The sequence below is a fragment of the Falco cherrug genome, chromosome 12 (assembly GCF_023634085.1).
Source record: "Falco cherrug isolate bFalChe1 chromosome 12, bFalChe1.pri, whole genome shotgun sequence".
Taxonomy (NCBI): domain Eukaryota; kingdom Metazoa; phylum Chordata; class Aves; order Falconiformes; family Falconidae; genus Falco; species Falco cherrug.
In genome coordinates this window covers 35,555,748-35,575,086 of record NC_073708.1, presented here as the reverse complement: position 1 = coordinate 35,575,086, position 19,339 = coordinate 35,555,748, and the positions used below count along the sequence as shown (strand labels likewise).

Below are 19,339 nucleotides of genomic sequence, written 5' to 3'. Positions count from 1 at the left end.
CCCCAATTCCTGGAGTAGTCACAAAGAAAACTGTGGATCACAACAGCTTTAGAAAATTACAGAATTCATGTTAGTTGCATTTTGCAAAACAACGATTCAGTAGCAAGTAGAAAGCTAATTTGTATTCCCTACCAGGAATAAGTAATTTTTAAAAATAAATTTTAAAATAATTTAATTGCTTCAGAAAATTACCATTAAATAACTTCAAGAACACTAAAGACTCAATTGATAATTAGTCAGAATGTGAAAGAACTAACTTTGAATCTCTTTACTTCTGCACTACCAGAGCACACAGTCACATAACATGGCACAAGGCATCATTACCCTGTAACACAACTTCATTCATAAGAAGCACTGCAAAATGTACACCTAATGAGCCACTGCATAGGTGTTGTTCTGAAAAAAGTGCTCTACACCTTTGAAGATGCCAACACAAAATGCATAAAACTTGTATCAAGAAACAAGCCCCTAATAATGATACATGATATACAAGCCCCTAAAAAGAAACCTTGATTAGAAACGTGCATAAATTCGGCCTTTTCAGCTCAGTCACCACACAAAAGCAACATGTCCACAAAAATAATCCCACTTTGGACAATTAACAAAAGTCTGAATTCTAAGTACGTTGGTAACTTAAGCATGAATGCAAAGCAAACAACAAGAGGCTGCAATACCAAAACATCTAACCAGTATCTGAAGTAGTATTTTCCTCTATAGGTGCATCTTTCATTGGCAGGCATCCTCTGTCATACAGCGCATGTTATGTTTTGTGCTTTGAATATATTTCATTATCTTACTGTATCACATTAAAAATAAAGTATGTTTAATAAAATAATGTTAGAAATATAAGTAGGACTACTTCCTCTAAAAGCTGTTAATTTTACCTGAATATCCTATAAGAGGAGTACGGTTTCTGCAAACAGGTCTACTACAAGAGAGGGGTGTTCTTCCTATACATGTGCTATTCAGGCCTTGCAGAGAAGAACCTGTGAGATTCAATGTGCTAGCATTTTCTACACAGGAACTTTTGTCCCCGAAATATGAATCTGGTGGGGGAGGGAAGAAAAAAAATTAACTTTTGAAAGCAGACACATTAATTTTTTTATTCAGAAAGCAATATATAACTATACAGCTTAGAAGACTTTTTTTTCATACCACAGAGATATCCAAGCAATAACCTTTACTGTCATTCCACAAAAGCTCTCCAAAAGTAAAACAAAAGTCAGTCTGTTTTCAAAACAAGTTTTTATCTATATGGTTATCTTCAACAATGGCATTACTTGCAGCACCAACAAAAATCTTTGTTTACTTTGCCGGAGTGAAATAATACAACAGAAGTAACTTTACAATGCATAACTTCATGTCCTAATGAATTCCAGATTTATGAAAGAATGCTCTACTTCAGCTCTACCTCGCATTTGCCCATCAGTTGTAAAATGTGTATCTGGAACTGCACACGTTTATGAAAAATTTGTTTTAAAGCTCAGCATTTTTTTCAGAAAAAGGACAATAAAAGAAAGCAAAGAACCATGCTCAAAAACACCTCTGCTTGAGAATGATCTCCCTTTGAATTTACAGGGTTCAACTCTCAGAAATCATAAAATAATCTAGGACATGTTTGTTACCTACAGTATCTTAAGATTTACCTACATTTTTAAGTCCTGTGAATCTTTTTTTCCTCGTATCAGATCACTATTTAGTTTCAATAAATTATTTGAAGTATTTTACTTATTTTCAGTACCCTTGAGATAACTAAAAACAACATCACATCCTTAATCTATCTTGGGTAACTGCTTTTCAAGATCAAAAAATGATTAAAATATAAGGAGTTTTTCCACTTAAAACTTACAAAATTCCAAGTATTAAAGAGACACACAAACACAAATGTTTTTGTCCCTTCTGTTACATTAAAAATAGATCTACAAGATAAAATACTTCAGTACTGTTCTCAGATGACCCCTTGACTGCATGACATTTTCTCATGGTTGGTACAAAAATATTCACAGTATTGTTTTGGTGAGGTAGGTTGGTTGATTTTTTGGGGTGTGTGTGTGATTTTTGAAAATCTTATGAAACTGTGACAGCTGAAAAAAAGCGTTATTAGTTCAGATCGTTAAATATTTTTTTAAAAAGAGTGCACAATTCAGCACTGCAATACATACAGATTATTTTAAAAATAGCATTCACTTAGATTTTGGCGTAAGTTCTCTCAGAGGTTTGGGAGAAGAGACTCTGCTGTTAACATGGGGAAAAAACCCACACTTTGAAAGACCAGATGAACCAAACACCTACAGATATTTTTTAAAACCAACGTTTAACACATAAGTTGTGCCCTGCTCAAATCCGCATTCTAGGTTTTGTAGGTTTTGTTTGTTGCTTGGGTTTCTCCTAGGATTCACGACCGATCACAACCGCATTACCTTCTTCACATTTTATGCATACTAGAGACGTGTGTACTTCAGAATGCACTTCAGCAAGCGTTAAAATTATTTCCAATTCTTTCTATAGCTTTTCCACCGAAAAAAAAACCACAAGCTGAGCTACGTTTTCCCGCCTGCCAAGACACTGCCTCTGCCGGCAGGTTCCAGCCTCCGGACGGGGCGAGGCGGAGGCTCGCCGTGCCGGGCTGCGAGGGGGGGGGGGGTCGGAAGACGGGCTAACGGGCCAAAGAATCCGAACCACATCAAACCCCAAAACCAGCCAACCAAGAAACCAAAGCCCTTAACAACGGAACGTGGTTCAGGTCCCCAGTAAAGCAAACGTCTCGCAATTCCAACCAGCTTATTGACCCCATCGGGGAACTCAGATACTGCTATCTAAAAAACTTACACTAAGAAAACAATAAAACTTTAAATTAGTGCAAGAAACGACCACCCTGGCTCTGTCGGGGTGAACGGAATAAAAAATAATAACAAAAAAGAGGTCGCCAAGACAAAGGGACGCTGCTCCCCCCTTCCCAGTACCGCCGGTGCGGGCTCTTTCGAGGCCCGTCCCAGACTAGGGGGCAGAGGGCAAGTAAAGGGATGAAGGCCCGGACAGAGACGGCAACGCGGCACCCCACCTCCTCTTCCCGGAGCCGGCGGCTTCACCCTGCCGCCGCTGGTGGCCCGGCTGGGAGCGAGGCCTTCCCCACTGGAGCCACTCGGCCTCGCCGCGCCGCTGGAAAAGGCGTCGGTGCTTCCCGGCGTCTGCAGCAGCCCCAGGGCGTAGCGGGTCGTCGGCTCCGCTCGCCCGCCCAGCCCCGACGTGGAAGAGCCAGAGGCCGTATGGGACTCTGAGGAGGTCGCCCACCCGCCCGCGCCCGCCTTACTGCTGTCTTTTAACATGGCCGCCTCGCCCAGACCAGCCACCGCACCGAGCCCCGCGGCGACCCACCCCGCCCCTCAAAATGGCGGCGGCCGGAGCCCACCGCAAACGCGTGCGCAGACGCCTTGCACGCGCACAGAGAGGGCGCGCGGGCCGGGGCGGGGGCGCGGGTTCCTGGCTAAAGGGCCACGCCGCCGCGCCTGAAGCCGGTGCCACGGGGCAGCGCAGCTGCTGGGCAGGCAGCGAGGCCCAGGCAGCAGCAGGGGAGGCTCTTCTAAAGGGTAACGCGCTTACACAGCTTGCCCTACACCCGTTCTTTGACTTTCAGAGACTTTCCACAGGGGCAGCACACCCTTCCCCCTGCGCAAGAGATCCCAGTAAAAAACACAGCTTGTTTACATCTAGAATGGTCTTAAATATCTGGCCTTCTATGTGCACTTTTGAACGCTGGAACACTGCTTTGCATGTCAGCACATAACGTAACATGTTAACTGCTTCAATTATCATTTTGACTAGTCAAATTTTGCCTCAGGAATGTAACACACCTGCATTAAAATACACTTCAGGCTGAAGCCAGGCCACAACTGATGGCTCCCAGCTCCAGAGAACTGCTCAGCTACAGGCCCCCAGCCGCCCCTGTGGCCCTCCAGCTGAGTGGCCCCAGTCAAATGTGAACCCCAATGTCTGAACCTCTCGCCCCACCGCAGCACAAAGGACTCAGTCTGGCAGCTGCTTGGCCCTTACTGCCACCACCCTGAATGGCGAGTCCCACGTCGGACCTTCCACAAGCCTTCCAACTCCTGAAGCTGGTCTTGGACCTTCTCTTCTCTGACAGAGATCCAAGTTCGTGGCAAGAAAAGCAGAAACAAAAGGGACATCCGTCTTCCACCACCCCTTCTTTCCTAACAGCCACAAACGGCAAGGCTGAGTTCACCTAACCAAGCTGTCTCAACAAAGCTGAAAGGGAGCATCCTTGGAATAAAGCACATGCCTCTGGACTTGACCGTTTTCTCAGAAGGCAACATAATAGCTGCCCATTCACACCATGCACACACAGATTTTCATTTAGTAAACGTATCTACAGACACACAATTTTATGTATCCAAATTACTCATTATCCTTCCACAAATTCTCATACGGTGTCTTGCCAAATTTATTGTTGGGAATGTCAGCTATGCTATAGCACTTAAGATGAAGTGCCAAGATAATGTCAGGAACTTTCCATACAAAGATTTCCATGGGAAAAAAAAAAGTTATTGAAGTACAAATTTCTGAAAGCCTTTATTAAAAGACCTATAACCCAAGACTCAGAACAGTAAATTAATTACTGCTAAGCTTCTAACTACATGGGGGGCGGGGGGGGTGGGGCGGAGGAATCTTCAGTACTTTTAACAAAAGAAGAGGTAGACAGTAACACCACCAAAATGACAGGAGTCTGAACATAAACACACTGGGCAGCTGATTTTTTTTTCACAGTACATCTAATAAAAATGTTATTTTGTTTGCGTAAGAACAATTGTGATGACTCTCCTACAAATAAAATGTGTTAAAAAAACGATGTAAAGAATATTCTTCCATTCTTAGGAAGTTTTTGGTTTGTGCACATACTCACCCTTTTTTTAACCTATCATCTTTTAAGATCTTTACAAATCACAGCTGATTTTAGGAAATGAAGTAACCAGACCTTCCCCAGAGAAAAACTCTGATAGTATTAACGGGTTTTCAACCTACAGTGAAATGTTCTACACTGTCATATAGCATCACCCACACGTTAATTCCCAGGGTGTCTCAAGCCTATACTAGATTAGAAATTCTGAAGAGGATTCTATTTTGTCTACACAACATGGAAAAAATGGCAAATTCCTATGTACTGAACAGTGCTTCCTTAGATCAAAAGAAGTGGCACTTGCACAGGTTACCTGGAACAAGAAAAATTTTAAAATTTTCTGTTAAACACTGCAGTCAGATAAAACCTGATCAGTGCTCTCATTCCCTCACACTCAACACAAAACCTACTGTAACTTTCTTCCAAAGCCTGAAAAAGAAATTAATTCCAGACTTTGACCAAAGAATTCATCAGGCAACTGGACAGCTAAATCTAATTATGCTCTAGCAGGGTTTTTTACCTTATCTAAAAGCCCATAGAGAAGGCTTTAAAAATTCATTAGAATTACTTGAGCATTCATTTTCTCTGAAATCTTCTACAGATTAAGGTCTACCAAAAAGTTACTTTGTGCCGTTCCAGCTAACTCTACTAACACAAATAGGCTGGATAAAACTAACCAGGTGGCCTTTAGAGCTGTGTTTAAAACTTTAGACCTTCCTTAAGTACAGAGATTATCAAAGACTTCCTCCTCTTCACAATTACATTTTACCGCACATTTCAACTGAAATACCATTCAGTCTCAGCCAGGGTGTGTGGAATGTACATTAAGAGGCAATTTTAGGGCTTCTGTGAAAACAAAGAGGACTTCATCCTTCAGAGAACAAGTATTTTCCAGGGTTAGTTTTATTCTCAATTACACCATAATCAAGTTGGCAATTATCATCTTAGGAGCTATGAAAGCAGGATTTCAACCCAGCAATGAATTTAGGATCAGCTCTCAGTTACAAGTCTGTCCTATTAAGACCTTCTCTGGAATGCTTTATGTTTGCAAGTTTCACTAAACATACTTGAGATAGATTTTGCTGATACTTGAAAATGGAACCTAAGGGACTCATTAAAAAATGAAGACATTTATATACTTAATGGAACCATAATTTTTGCTTTGACCGGTACCAATTACTATCAGAAGAAAAAGCTTGTTTGACAGTATAGAAAACTGATGGCAAATGTCAACAGGATGAATTAAATGCACATGTGTATGGCATTAAGTGCATGGCTTAAGCAGGGTTTTGTTTGGCATTGGTTTGGGTTTTTTCCCCCCATATTCTTTTAAAGTGCTTTGTGTGACCCACCACCAAACATGCTTGTGTAAAGACATATGCTAGCATAGTTGGTATCACAGTAATACAAAAAACCAAGCATTCACACTATTGCTTTGACTTGAATTTTTCTACATCTCTTATATACAACTAAAGAACACGTTACACTCAGATAATTAGAACCAGCCTGTTCTGATAGTTTACAAAGTGAAAAAGCCCACAGTAAAGCTACTGCTTTACTTTCATAATGTAAACACATCTCAAAAGTATATGCTAAATTTCAGAGATGAGATTACTTAAATCAATAAAACCAAAGTAACTGGGCATATCAACCTTTTTTCTCTACAAGGCTTAGCTCACAAGCTCAGGCTGTATATTTATTCTTCGAAGGACATCTTCTGGCATACAAAAGACAGGATTGACGGCCTTAATCTGTTCTTCTCCTAATAAAGATAGTCCAGCAATTCCAAATAAGGTGTGAAACGGATCCACCTGGGAGAAGAAAGAAAGTTTGTGTCTGTTTCCAAAAGCCAACCAGCTTTTCATTTGTATGGAATGAAGCTTTTGCTTGCTAGCAAGAGAACTGCAAATCTCCGTGGCTGGAGAAGGCACCACAACTGAACAAACTCCCATTCGTGCTGACATGTGTTGACAGGTAAGACAATTTCCACAGCGTGCATTTACAGTACTATGATTTACTGAGAGACGCTTGTCAATATCAAAGCCAGAAAAGCATTAAGACTTTTAAGTGCTAGGCTTTTCTTGGAGAATTCTGAAAAGGGAAAAAAAGTCTTTCTGTGAGCTCTTAGAAATACAAAAACCTTCCCATTTCAAGAACATCAAAACACTTTCCAAATGACAGACCAGAGTCAAGAGATTCGTCCCCCTTCCCCCAAGTGGGAATAGTGTATCAGCTTGCAAGGAAATAGAAAGCTACTGCAGTTTTTAATGCATTTGTGGAGAAAAAAGACGACATGATCAGCTGCAACAAAAACAGCTAAGACTTCCCCTTGACAGCTGACAAATAAGCAGCAAAGCGTTCTATAGGAATTGCACTGAGGTCTCATAACACTTTTAATTCTACCTGCCCATCACCCTTGAAAGATAGGAACTTTACTTGCAATTTTACCTGGACAATCTCAATTACTTCCACTTGAAACCAGAGAACAGACCAGCTAAACGATAACCGCTCTCTCAATCAAGCAGAAAATCCATACCACCAGCCTCTTCACAATGTTATCACAAAAGCTTCTTCCTCCCTCATCTAGACAAATGCCAGTGAGAGGATTTATTCAGTGGCTGGGCTGGCACAGGGCAGAAGTTAGTGTCTAAGGATTCTTAATAAAACTTAAGACTCATTCAGATCAGGCAAAACCACCGAGAGAGTTGAAGACTACTTAACCTGCACTGGACTCTAGCCTGCATATCATTTTAAAAACAAAACAAACCCCAGAACATCTCACACATCCCCCAAAAACCACCATCAAACACAGTATTTTAGTAGTGATCTTCCAAGTGTGAGAAATTAATTTGTGTGGTATGTGTTATGGGAACCAAACCAGAATTTTTAAGGAGCAACAACTGACTTCAGTGGCAGATACCACAGTGCAAGTGCAATATAAAACATGTGCTTCCTAAGTGAGTCTTCAAAGACAACTCTACCCTATTGTTTGCTTCAGAGTAAACTGCAGGCTCTGCAGAACACTTACACCTGGATCACAAGTGAAGTTACACTCAAATGATAAAACTTACTTTTTCAGTTGAAATGTTCAATTCAGTACATTTTATGTAGTAAAGGATTCCTTACCATATCTCCTGGTCTGTCAGCAAATCCTCCAGTCTCCTCATCCTGGCAAGCCAAAATAAAGCAGCGCAGTTTCTCTCTGTCAATCCAATGTAACCTGCCAATCATCTTCAAAGATGCTAGCACCCACCACGAGTAACATACATCAGGTAACTGCCAAGCAGAGAATATTATTATTTGATTTTGTTTTAAACACGACGCTGCAAATTTTATTGGTGATTCTGCAGATTACTAGGTGTGCTGTCATAATAGTGTTGCAGAGAAACACCAGAGTTGCAGAGTTTCTTTGGGGTTAAAGAGAAAAAAATTCCTGGATGCAGTCCCTTTTCAGAGGACTTCCTTTTTTTCCAGGAAGGAAAAGTCTCTTTTTCAACTCTCTTTCCTTCAAGAAACAAAACCACAAGAATGTGATTTTGAAACAGCTTTCACATTCTGCGAGAAAGGCTGAAAAACCACAGTGCCTTTTTCAGAAGTACAAAGAACTTCACCTCAACTAGTTTCATAAAAAAAGCTACAGTACTATGCACCAAAAACCAACTAAACAAAATGGTTGGTTGGTTATCTATTTGCCAGTGGAGATTATCATAGCTACACAATTTCCTAGTGTGATGCGAAACACTAAACACCCAGGATTTACATCCAGTACAACAGTAATTTTTGTACAAATCCTAGAGAAGAGATCATTCCCAATGTCAGAAAATACTCAAGCCCTGATTTAACAGGAACCTGGTTCAGGTGGTCAGCAAGACATAATTCAGCACATATACTTTCTTGAACGGAGGACTCAAACTAAGCACAGCTAAGGACTGCATAACAAGTGTTAGTCACAAACTGAAGAATCAAAATGAAGGCCTGACTTTGTAAAGTTTACTAAAAATTTCTCAGCAGTCATTAAATTTTCCAGAAGTACTTCAGCTTCAGAAAAAGTATCTATTGAAGTTTGAACAAACAAAAGAAACCACCTACTACCTTCTCTGGTCGTCCGTTGAGACCTCCAGAAGGTAACTGGCGTTCACAAAGCCACCAACCCAGCAAGTCAACATTTATTTGATGCAACTGGTCGGTTATAGCCAGAAATCCTGTGCAACAATAGATCTAAAATTACAGACATAAATATTTTGTGTATTTAAAAACTAAGTATAGTTTGGCAGACTAAATACAGAAAGACCTCAAAGCAGGAATATAGCCATGCAAACACAATACAAAATAAGCACACAATTCGACTTTTAGTTTCAGTGAGTTTTACTTCTCCATTAGAAAAGCATGTTATTGTTACACTTGGGTTTGTGCAAAAGTACCAGTCACGCATCGTAATTATAAACCAGTAAGATTTTACTAATATAAGACACTAGTGCAAGGTTTGGAAAAAGATCCTCAAAGATCAGGCAGAGCCATACAGTTTTATTTTAAAAACACACACTGGGGTTCGTTGGTCAAGCCTGGGATGCTCAAACTGATTTCTGCAGGCTGGATATGGCCTTCACAAAAATTTTGCATCCAGCCCATGCTCTGTTCATGTGTGTGCGCCCCTCAGTCTAAGGCTCGTGGAGAGCCAACTGAAGACCAAATGAATTCTCTAGCAGAAACAGTTTAACCCTGATCATTAACTATCCTGGCAATCCCACATGCACCTAGTCACATCAGGCTTATTACCAGCATGCCATGTACTGTATGTGCATTGATTAACCTCTGTTTATTTTTTAGAGTGCAATGGTCACATTTCATGCAGTCACTAAGAAAGCAGCCAAGCACAAAGTGCAAGAACCAACAGTATCAACTGAAGGCTGCTCATAATTGCCTGTCCTAATAAAACACACCCCTATAAAGCCAACATCCCACACCCCGCACACCCCGCCCCCGTAAAAAAAAAAAGCCAACAAAAGCACACATCAACAAGGATGTGGCTATCTAAGAATAGTGCAAAATAAATGTGACACTCCCAGAAAACTTTTGAACTACTGTGCAGACAAAGGAGTTGGCCTTTGCAGCATTTTAAGGAGCTTATGAACATGCACTACGTATCTAATCCTCCCAGGAAATGCCAGCTGCAAACACAGTGAGTTCAGCTCTGACTGCCTTGACAACTATAACATGGTCCAGCCATGTAGACCATACAGGCAATGGTACTGTAGATAAGTGTACCTTATCTTAAAGAGTGTTTTATCAGATTTAAATTATTTTTCCCATTTTAAAAAAAGGGTATGGGGTGGGTGGGTGTTTTTTAAAAAACCCAACAAACAAACAAAACCCCCGCTGCTTTTTCTCAACAAAACACCTCTAATACTTTCATGTGTTGAGGTAGGTAAATCCTGGCTATGACGCTGCTCACCATAATTATGCAAAATAAACAGGTGATTTGCAACAACATTACAGTATCTTATTAAAGGTTGATACTGATTCATAAATTCAGGTTAAGTGCAATGATCCCTTCTATGAAAAAAAATAAAAATAGCAAAGGTAGTTTTTATGTAAGTTTTCTGCTGGAAAATGTCATTGAGATTTTCTTCCTTGAAAGATACCTTAATTTTCCAGTTATAACACTGCATTCTCTTCTCAACTAGATTTTACTGAGCATTTTTCAGAATTCACTGTTACTAGTAAAATACTCTTCAGTGCCTACAACAAAACATGATAAACATTCCCACGCCCGAGTTAGGCATCTCATCTTAAAATTGACTTTCCTCAAAAAATTAAACAAGCCTTGCATTAAGAAGGTTCACGTCTCATTTCTGAGTACATCACTGATAAATATCAAACTATACGTATACTGTTTTTACTGATAGCATGCAAACACTACACTAAACATCAGCTATTTATCAGTAAAAATACTATACAATTGACCTTTATGTTTCATTATGATCTGTGGCAGAGTCAGTGATGGATCTTGTCCAACGTCTTCATTAACATTCATTCCAAATTCTCCAAAAATCCTCATACTATTCCAACACCACTATGTGAAGACTGAAATACTCCTAAAAGTTGTTCCCTTATGGTCTTTTTTTTGGTTTGTTTTCCTAGACCGTACCTTCCCAAGTCTCTACTCATCCTAGACTTATCTACCTATTTGCCCTTTTATTTTAACTAAGATACTAGCATCAGGCATTTGGGAAACAATAAAGGTGGATCAATTGACGTCACTGATAGATGCTGTAAACACACTTATAGACAGTATGTGATGCTTGCTCATTTAAAACATTTCCATATAAAGAAAAACTCACCTGCCCTGCATGTGATTCGGAACCCGGTCTACAACCAAATCCTCCATCAAAGTTCATACAGGACAAAACGAATTCTACTGCTTTCCCCACATCAATAGCATCCAGTCTTCCCTGCAAGTCAGAAAAGCAACTAATGCACTTTATATTCCACCAAACCCATCAACTACAGGAACTTCAGGAGTAGCACAGAGAAGATTCTGTACTTGTGAAGGTAATGATTTAGGGCTTACCAGAAGCGCAAGAGTTGCTGCAGCACAGAAGGAGAACCTTGTATCTATTTCTCCTAGAATGTGGGGGTAGGAAATAAAATAAAGAGTTTTAATTTTTTTTTATTGTTAATTAAATCACCACTGAAAATATGGAACAAAACATTAAAATACTAGGTTTTACACAGAACAACTATCAGCCAAAAACTGCCCCTGTACTCTTTCCTCTTCCAGCCCACGAATTATTTAATCAGTAATTTAGAAAGTGTACACTACAACAAGTGACCTGTTAAGTTTACTGCACGTAAAGCAAACAACTCATTTCAAACTGGTGTACTGTCAGATATATAACCAAATCAACTAGTGGCAATTTACAAATAACTATAAATTTTAGAGTTCACCTGTAGCGCTCTACTAGATAATTCCAGAGCTGTGGACTCAAAAATACTCAGATACAGCACTTGACCTGCCTTAAATCTGGGCAGAAGTAGAAGCTATTTTTGTTTCAGAAGACTGACAAAAGTTGCAAGTTTTCTTTTGCATACTTATACCTGGAAGCTACACCTGTATCAGAAAGATTGCTCAGCAAGTCCATACCAATGTAGCTCTCCTAGCACAAACTCTGAGCAATTAATATTTGAAGTAAAAATTTAAAATTGAACCCAGCCACAAACATTCATTTTTTTGGTCAAACTGATCTAAGACACTTCTTCTTAAGAAATGCACAAGCTGAAACATAAAAAAAACCCCACATGCTGTTCTGAATCACACCAGCTATTGGACCCCTTCAGTTGTGCTGTAATGGCCTCTAAGAGGTAACAGTAAGCCATTGTGCATTCAGTATGTTTGTTTCAATACTTTAACAAGAAGGATCCAGCGAACTATGAACTATTTTAACACATAGCCTAACAGCTACCTTTACAAGTAGCATACATATACTGCCATAATCTTGATTGCTGAATTTTACCAAAACTATGAGCAATATGCAACAGATTTTATTAAAATGTAAGCATTCCATGGGGACAGATATTTTATATTGACTAAATATTTATGCTGCAGCTTAAAAATACCATCTTTGTTCACAATTTACGTGCAGAAACAAAATCAGTGTTAACAGAAGTTCGTAAGTACAAAGCCAGCTTTTCTCATTCCCATATAGTGAAAAATTCTTTCGCAGCCAACACGGATAAAGACCGTAACTGCCTGCCATTGAATGGCAAGCATAAAACATTCCCTATGGAATAGCATATCTAGCATATCCAAGTACTGTCAAGTTACAAATGGTCAAAAGTCATCGTCTTTAAGATCTGGACAATTTATTTGTAATACAAGAAAGGAACTGAAGTTTTTAATATTTATGAAAGGAATGAAACACAACTCTGCCCTTCACAAAACCTCCTTTTTCAAAATTCAAAATAGAAGTGTTCACATACAATACATAAGCAAAAAGACCGTCCAAGAAGACTTCAGTTCATGGACTTACATTCAACCTAGTCACTAAATTTTAAAGATCTGAAAATTACCCCATTTGTCTCCAGCAAATGATCCATCTTCTTGTTGCAAGTTCTGTATATATTCAACAATTTTATTTACATCAACAACATGGAGACTATCATATAAGGTAAGAATCTGGAGAGGGTGGGAAAAAGACACAGTAACAGTCAAAGAGAGGCAAAAATTTTAAAATTTTTTAAAAATTGCTTTTTAAAATATCCTGGATTTATAAAAGACTTTAATTGACTGTGAATACTGTTTGGTAAGGTTTACTGAAATAAAATTTCATTCACTGCAGTTCATCTATCTCTATCTAAAAACTTTAAGAAATTCTCAAATGAAAACACAGGCAATTCAAGCTGACCACTTTCATGCTTTGCTCTTTCCAACTTCTATCTCTCTTTTCAAACTCATAATGAGGTTTATTTGTTTTTATGTTAGCATTATGTAGAACACAGATTTGCATTACAGTTAATTTTGTAATGGAATAATGACATCCTAGACTTACAAATTTGCAGTTTGTGCACTGCTGCTACTTGGATATATGCAAGTGTAAGTTAAGCAGCTAGTTACTAACACCACTAACAGTCCAAGCCCATCAGCAATGATTGGTTTTGAGTTATAAGACTTTTATTTACATTCAATTTAAAAATAAAATTAACAGAACCAAACTTCAGTAATTTAAGAAGTATGAACAATATGATTACACACAAACTGTAGAGTCAATATATTTCTGGAAGAAAAATATAGGTCATAGTAGCGAACACAAAGGTTTCTGAGCTAGCATTGATTTGAACCAGTGAAATCTCTATGACACAATGTCATGTGAAAACAACACCATTTCTGAGCCCCAGCTGGCTTTGTGGGTTTACTCATAACTTGCATAATCTGTAAAGACAGTAATTAAGAATTTACTATAAACAGCACAACAGAAAGACCAGTTGAAACCAATCAATATTATAGTGCCAATTCTGAAAAATATCAACTTCTATGACTTTGCACACCTAGGGTTAGCTGGAATCTTTCAATTGTTAAGATAAAATGTAAGTCTTATGGAGATGCAAAAAAAAAATGTACAACTCCAACAGAAAATATATAATCATAGTGTGCTCCTTAAAAAGCAAATCTGAACAAACTACTATTAACTGTGATCAAAGGAAGATATGACATGACCCTTTAAATATTCTGGACACATACACAGAACTAAATGGTGGTTTTTCACTAAGAACGTGCACTCTCACTAAGAACGTGCACTCTCACTAAGAACGTGCACTCTCACTAAGAACGTGCACTCTCACTAAGAACGTGCACTCTCACTAAGAACGTGCACTCTCACTAAGAACGTGCACTCTCACTAAGAACGTGCACTCTCACTAAGAACGTGCACTCTCACTAAGAACGTGCACTCTCACTAAGAACGTGCACTCTCACTAAGAACGTGCACTCTCACTAAGAACGTGCACTCTCACTAAGAACGTGCACTCTCACTAAGAACGTGCACTCTCACTAAGAACATTATGGTTAAACACAAAAACTTTACATCAGCACTTGCTAACACTTTTTAATTTGCATAAATCTAGAGCAGTTAACATGAAAAACACTTGATGTTACTAGGAGATATTATCTAAGAACTACCATCTCTAATAAGTAAAAGTAAGCAACCTCACATCATAGCCTTTTCTCCTTATACTGGATTGTGAAAGGACTGATTGGACAGTCTGGAAAAGCTCAAGCTTCACAACATAAATAAACTTTAGCTCCAGAATTACTGGTACGCTGAGAACCAGGAAGCTAAAGTAGTGATAAATGTCAACTTTAGAGCAGATAATACACAACAACACTCATCACCAACTCAAGAAAACAGCATTTTTCTGTCCTACCCAAGGGTTTCAAATCCAACACACTTTCTTCCTAAAACTGGAAGCTATCTTATTTATTTGTAGCACCCTTTAAATATTTCTTCCAGAAGACTGGACTAGAGATACAGTATGCAAGCAATCAAGCAATTGTTCAGAAGTGTTTGAGACTTTTTGGTATTTTTTCCCATGATGGTTTGCAGGAGGGGGGAAGGGGGGGGGGGAAGAGAGGGGGAGGGGAGGAGACACATGAGAGTGAGAGATTAAATCTATATTGGAGATAATTACAGTGAAAAAATAAGACTGAGAATCACTTATTCTCAGGGGAAGCGTACTACCAAATAAAATGCTCAACAAACTGGTATAATTTTAAAGTTTTACACTAAAAAAACGTATTTGAGGAACACAACAAGAACAGAGTACCACAATTTTTCTTTTGTACAGTACTAAAGTGTAAACACACTACACAATCATGCATGTTACATATATATTATAATGCACTAATAGATAGTTATGTAGTATTTATATAATTTAAGAATCATAATATAGTAATATATACATTAAAAAATAAAATCCAAAACTTTATTCTGGTCATATGTATGTTTCACCTCAATGTACACTAAGAACTTATAAAATCCAAAATTATCTACAAAAAACTCCAGTAAAACCTGTGACTAAGAACTATTTCAAGACTGTCACAAAACTTACCAAGAATGCAGTCACCATTAAATGATCATTAAAAGCACAACGTTCCTAATTCTGACAGTTTTTTAGGAAATTATACAGCTAAATCCTGAAGTTTTTCCCATTAGATCATTTTTTTTTAAAGTAACATACTGGAAGTTTTTGCCATTGGCATCCAACAGCACCCACGTTCATAAGGCTTCCATCATCAAAATAATTAAGTGTTTTTTTCTAAAATTACCCTGTTACATTTACCTGGATGGCACTGAGGGTATACAGAAGATGAGGATCATGACCTATGCTGGCACTTACTCCACCACATTCATGTTGACATGATCTGATGAATGACAGAATTTCTTCTTTGTTCATTCGGTGCAGCTGCCCCATGAGATCCATTGCTGTCAGCCCCCAGTACACACCACTCATCCTCAAATATTCCGACATACAGTATTCCTAAGTAGTGGATTATTTTAGTTCTTAATCAGATAAGCACATCATCAACAAAGAGCAATGAAAAAAACATTTACAAACTGTAATGCACCAACCATCTTCCATCCCATTAACAACTTACTTCGTATCAGCCACTCATAAATATTCTGTACACACATGCATACGTACAGGCACACACAGGTATACAGCTACGTGTACTACGTTCCCTTCCTCCCGTTATTTCCTAGTTCAAAGCATCAAGCTCAATATCAAATTAAACCTGTACAAGCAGTTAGGCACCGATTCACTTCGGCTCATCAGCTATCACCTTACCCAAACTACTGCTCAAATTACCACCCCAACTAGTCCCAAAAATAACAAGTTAACATTTAATGAACGTTACAAGCGTCCAAACTCCTACAATCTAAAGTTGCACTGGGAAGTGAAATTTCATACCGAGTTCTTACACAGATCACGCCTCCTACAGAACCCATCAACATTATTTTCTACGTGCAGAACTTTTAAAGCACGAGAGCAATCGCAAGCAATAGCGCTCAGAGTCCTTTCGTGGACTGCAAAAGCAACCGCAACTCCTTCTGACGAGCAGTTACTGCTGCTTTCCACCCGGTGGAACCAGCACCCAGTTCTCGCAGGCTACACCCCGTGCCCCGCGGCTGCGCGGATGCAGCCACGCTCCCCTGCGTCCTAGGGGATGAAGAAAGCACAAGCAGTTCATTTCTCAGGTCTTAGAGTAATTCTAGAGCTGAACTGATAATCTTGAAGCTTATACTCAGCTAATACACGCCGAAACTCATCACGGACCTCGGGAAACCGACTGCAGGGCGAGAAACAATTAGCGTGTGCGCGCACACCAGGCCCTTGGCTCCGAGCATGGAGGTGGCGGTTGCCATGACCGTTAACAAAAGCATAGCTGTACCGAAACAGATCGATACCTACGTAATCATCTTTCTTCGTTCCATACGAAGCGATATAGTCCGCGTGCTTCTCCGAAAGTAACGTGTTCGGGGCGTCAGGTTTTATTATAACATCCTTTTGCGACGTCCCCTGAAAAAGCACGGACACAACGCGAGCGGCACGGTCAGCCCGAGGGGTGCCGGCACCCGCAGCAGGGCCGCTCGGGGGCTGGGTGCGCGCCTCCCGCCGGCGCGGCCCGGTCCCGCCACGCCCCGCCCGCGGCCCGAGACCCCCAACAACGCCACGACACCCCCCCCGGCTGGCCCGAAAGAGGCCGGGGGGCAGGCGGAGGTCCCGGCGGGACACAGGCCCCGCGGACGCGGCTGCCGCGCCACCATCACCAGGTGCGGGCGGCGGGAGCGCTCCCGGGGCCGCTCCGCAGCCGGCGTAGGGATGGCCGCCGCCGCCAGCCCGCGCCGCCCCCCGACCCGCGGAGCGGCGCGACCGGGAGCCTCTGCGCGGCGCCCCGAAGGCGGCGGCGCGTGCCTCCCCACCACGGACACCCGTACCCACCATGGCCGCCGCCCGCACCGGAAGGAGCGTCGCCCGGCGGCGCGGGGCGGGGCGGGCGCTGGGCCCGGCAGGGCCCCACTGCGGCTGCCTGGCCCCGCCTGGCCGCGTAGGCGTGCGGGGGGGGCCGCGGAGCCGGCGAGGGGCGCGAGCAGCGCACGCGTGGCGGGCGCTGGTACCGGCTGTCCTGCACGGCAGCGAGACCGACAGCGTTGGCTGTAGCTGCAGTTTCCTGCCGCTGTCACCGAAACCGGGAATCACACCTCGTCACACCACTGCAGCATTAAGAAGCGGGCGCGCCTTTATTGCAGCGCTGGGTGCTCGGGGGCATCTCCACAGATCAAGCACACCTGTGCAGATGTTACCGTTACATTTATATACAACAATTACAAGGTCGTAAAGTCCCAGTTACAATGATAGGTTAGCAATTTGCATATAATTGTAATATTTGCTGCGTAATCCTTTTCTGTTACTACACTTGTTCAGGGGAAGGGTCTTCACCTGGGCAAGGGTCGTCTTGACCTGTGGGCGTGATTTTTAGTATTATAATGAAGGTAGTTCACTTCAGGACACCTTAAGTTAGTTTTGTTGCCAAGTTGGACGGCTGGATATCGGCCTTGCCAAGCTGTCCAATAACTCATCCTATACACAACAGAACCTGGGTGCTCTGCTTATCCTCTGGAGAATAAGGACTAAGGGTATTATGGTCTATAGCACAGGGACTTCCAGTAACAGTCTTGGGTAACAAGCAGCAAAGCAATTCATACGTCATTGGTTAGTAAGTGCTAACATAATTCTAACATGGAGGTTAACTCCTTAAAATCAAAATGCTCTTATAACTAACGGTTACATAAACACAAAATATAGAAAGATTCAGTAAAATCTTAAAATAATCTGCAACACTGCTGCCTCAGCCCTACCGGAAAGCAAATCCAAGAACTTAGCCACAGGGCAGGTAAGGGTAACTGTCCTTTTGTTAAAGAACTCCACCCTTTGCTTCCTAATTAAAATTGCCTGGGGTGATGATGATGCTGATTACCAAGGCTGGATGCTGGCACATGGAGCACACCAGGTGGGGAACACCATTCCCATCCTGTACAAGTACCGTGTGTGACGCTGGCTGGTACAGAGCAGCTGGACCGAGGCCTGGGTTTTATGTATGTCAAATACCTGTCAAGAACATCGCATCGCTGGTCTTCCCACAGGTAAACATGTTGGTGGTTTACAGTGATTAAACACTTTCTTTAAAGAACTGATTTCCCAGGTGGCCTACCAGAGGATACTCCCGAGCACTGCAAAACCAATACCCGATGACAGTAATTGTACAGTCCAGCACTAAATCCAGGTGATGGAAGAGAGACCACAGCAAGACAAAGGCATTTTGGTGAGAAACTGCCAATGAATTCACAGAATTCTTGAGGTTTGAAGGGACCTCTTAGGATCAAGTGCAACCCACCCGCCCCAGCAGAGACAGCTAGAGCAGGCTGTCTGGGACCATGTCCAGCTGAGTTTTGAGTATCTCCAGAGATGGCAACTCCACCTCTGCCAGTGTATGACATCCCTCACAAGAGAGAGGAGGAAAAAAAAAAAAAGTGTTTTCTTGTGTTCCAGTGGAATTTCATGTTTTAAGTTGCACGCATTGCCTCTTGTCCCATCAGTGGATGCTGCTGAGGAGACGCTGGGTCCCTCCTCGTCATTGCATCCCATCACGAATTTATGCACATACATAAGACTAACCCTGAGCCTTCTCTTGTACAGGCTGAAGAGTCTCAGCCTCTTCTCATGTGACAGATGCTCCAGTCCCTTAATCATCTTGGTGGCCGTGCTGGACTCTCTCCAGTTAAGTCCGTATCTTGCTTCCACTGGGGAGCCTAGAACTGGACACAGTACTGCAGGTATGGCCCCAGTACTGCAGAGTAATTTGTTCAAGCA

At 41.3% G+C, this 19,339-nt stretch overlaps 2 protein-coding genes and 1 non-coding gene across 3 annotated transcripts in view; all 3 read right to left on the bottom strand.

Annotated features, from left to right (window-relative positions):
* MSH4 (mutS homolog 4) overlaps positions 1-5,653 on the bottom strand; it is a 32,655-nt gene extending 27,002 nt beyond the window's left edge. The window contains exons 1-2 of the mRNA XM_055724682.1: positions 3,062-5,653; positions 885-1,046 (exon numbers count right to left, since the gene is read on the bottom strand). Coding sequence (XP_055580657.1) covers positions 885-1,046; positions 3,062-3,326 — 427 coding nt within the window. The 5' untranslated portion in view covers positions 3,327-5,653. The remainder of the gene's footprint in view (positions 1-884; positions 1,047-3,061) is intronic.
* A 144-nt stretch (positions 5,654-5,797) lies between these two features.
* Positions 5,798-17,532, bottom strand: RABGGTB (Rab geranylgeranyltransferase subunit beta). Its single transcript, XM_055724677.1, has 9 exons — positions 17,411-17,532; positions 16,880-16,987; positions 15,749-15,946; positions 12,983-13,088; positions 11,484-11,536; positions 11,254-11,364; positions 9,005-9,130; positions 8,039-8,188; positions 5,798-6,723 (listed from the first exon to the last, which is right to left on the bottom strand). The coding sequence occupies exons 1-9, from the start codon at positions 17,411-17,413 to the stop codon at positions 6,583-6,585; spliced, it is 996 nt and encodes a 331-aa protein (XP_055580652.1). The 5' UTR covers positions 17,414-17,532; the 3' UTR covers positions 5,798-6,582.
* Positions 16,663-16,745, bottom strand: LOC114015615 (small nucleolar RNA SNORD45). Its single transcript, XR_003559635.1, has one exon. It is a non-coding gene; the product is annotated as a small nucleolar RNA SNORD45 (small nucleolar RNA).
* Positions 17,533-19,339: the final 1,807 nt, after the last annotated feature.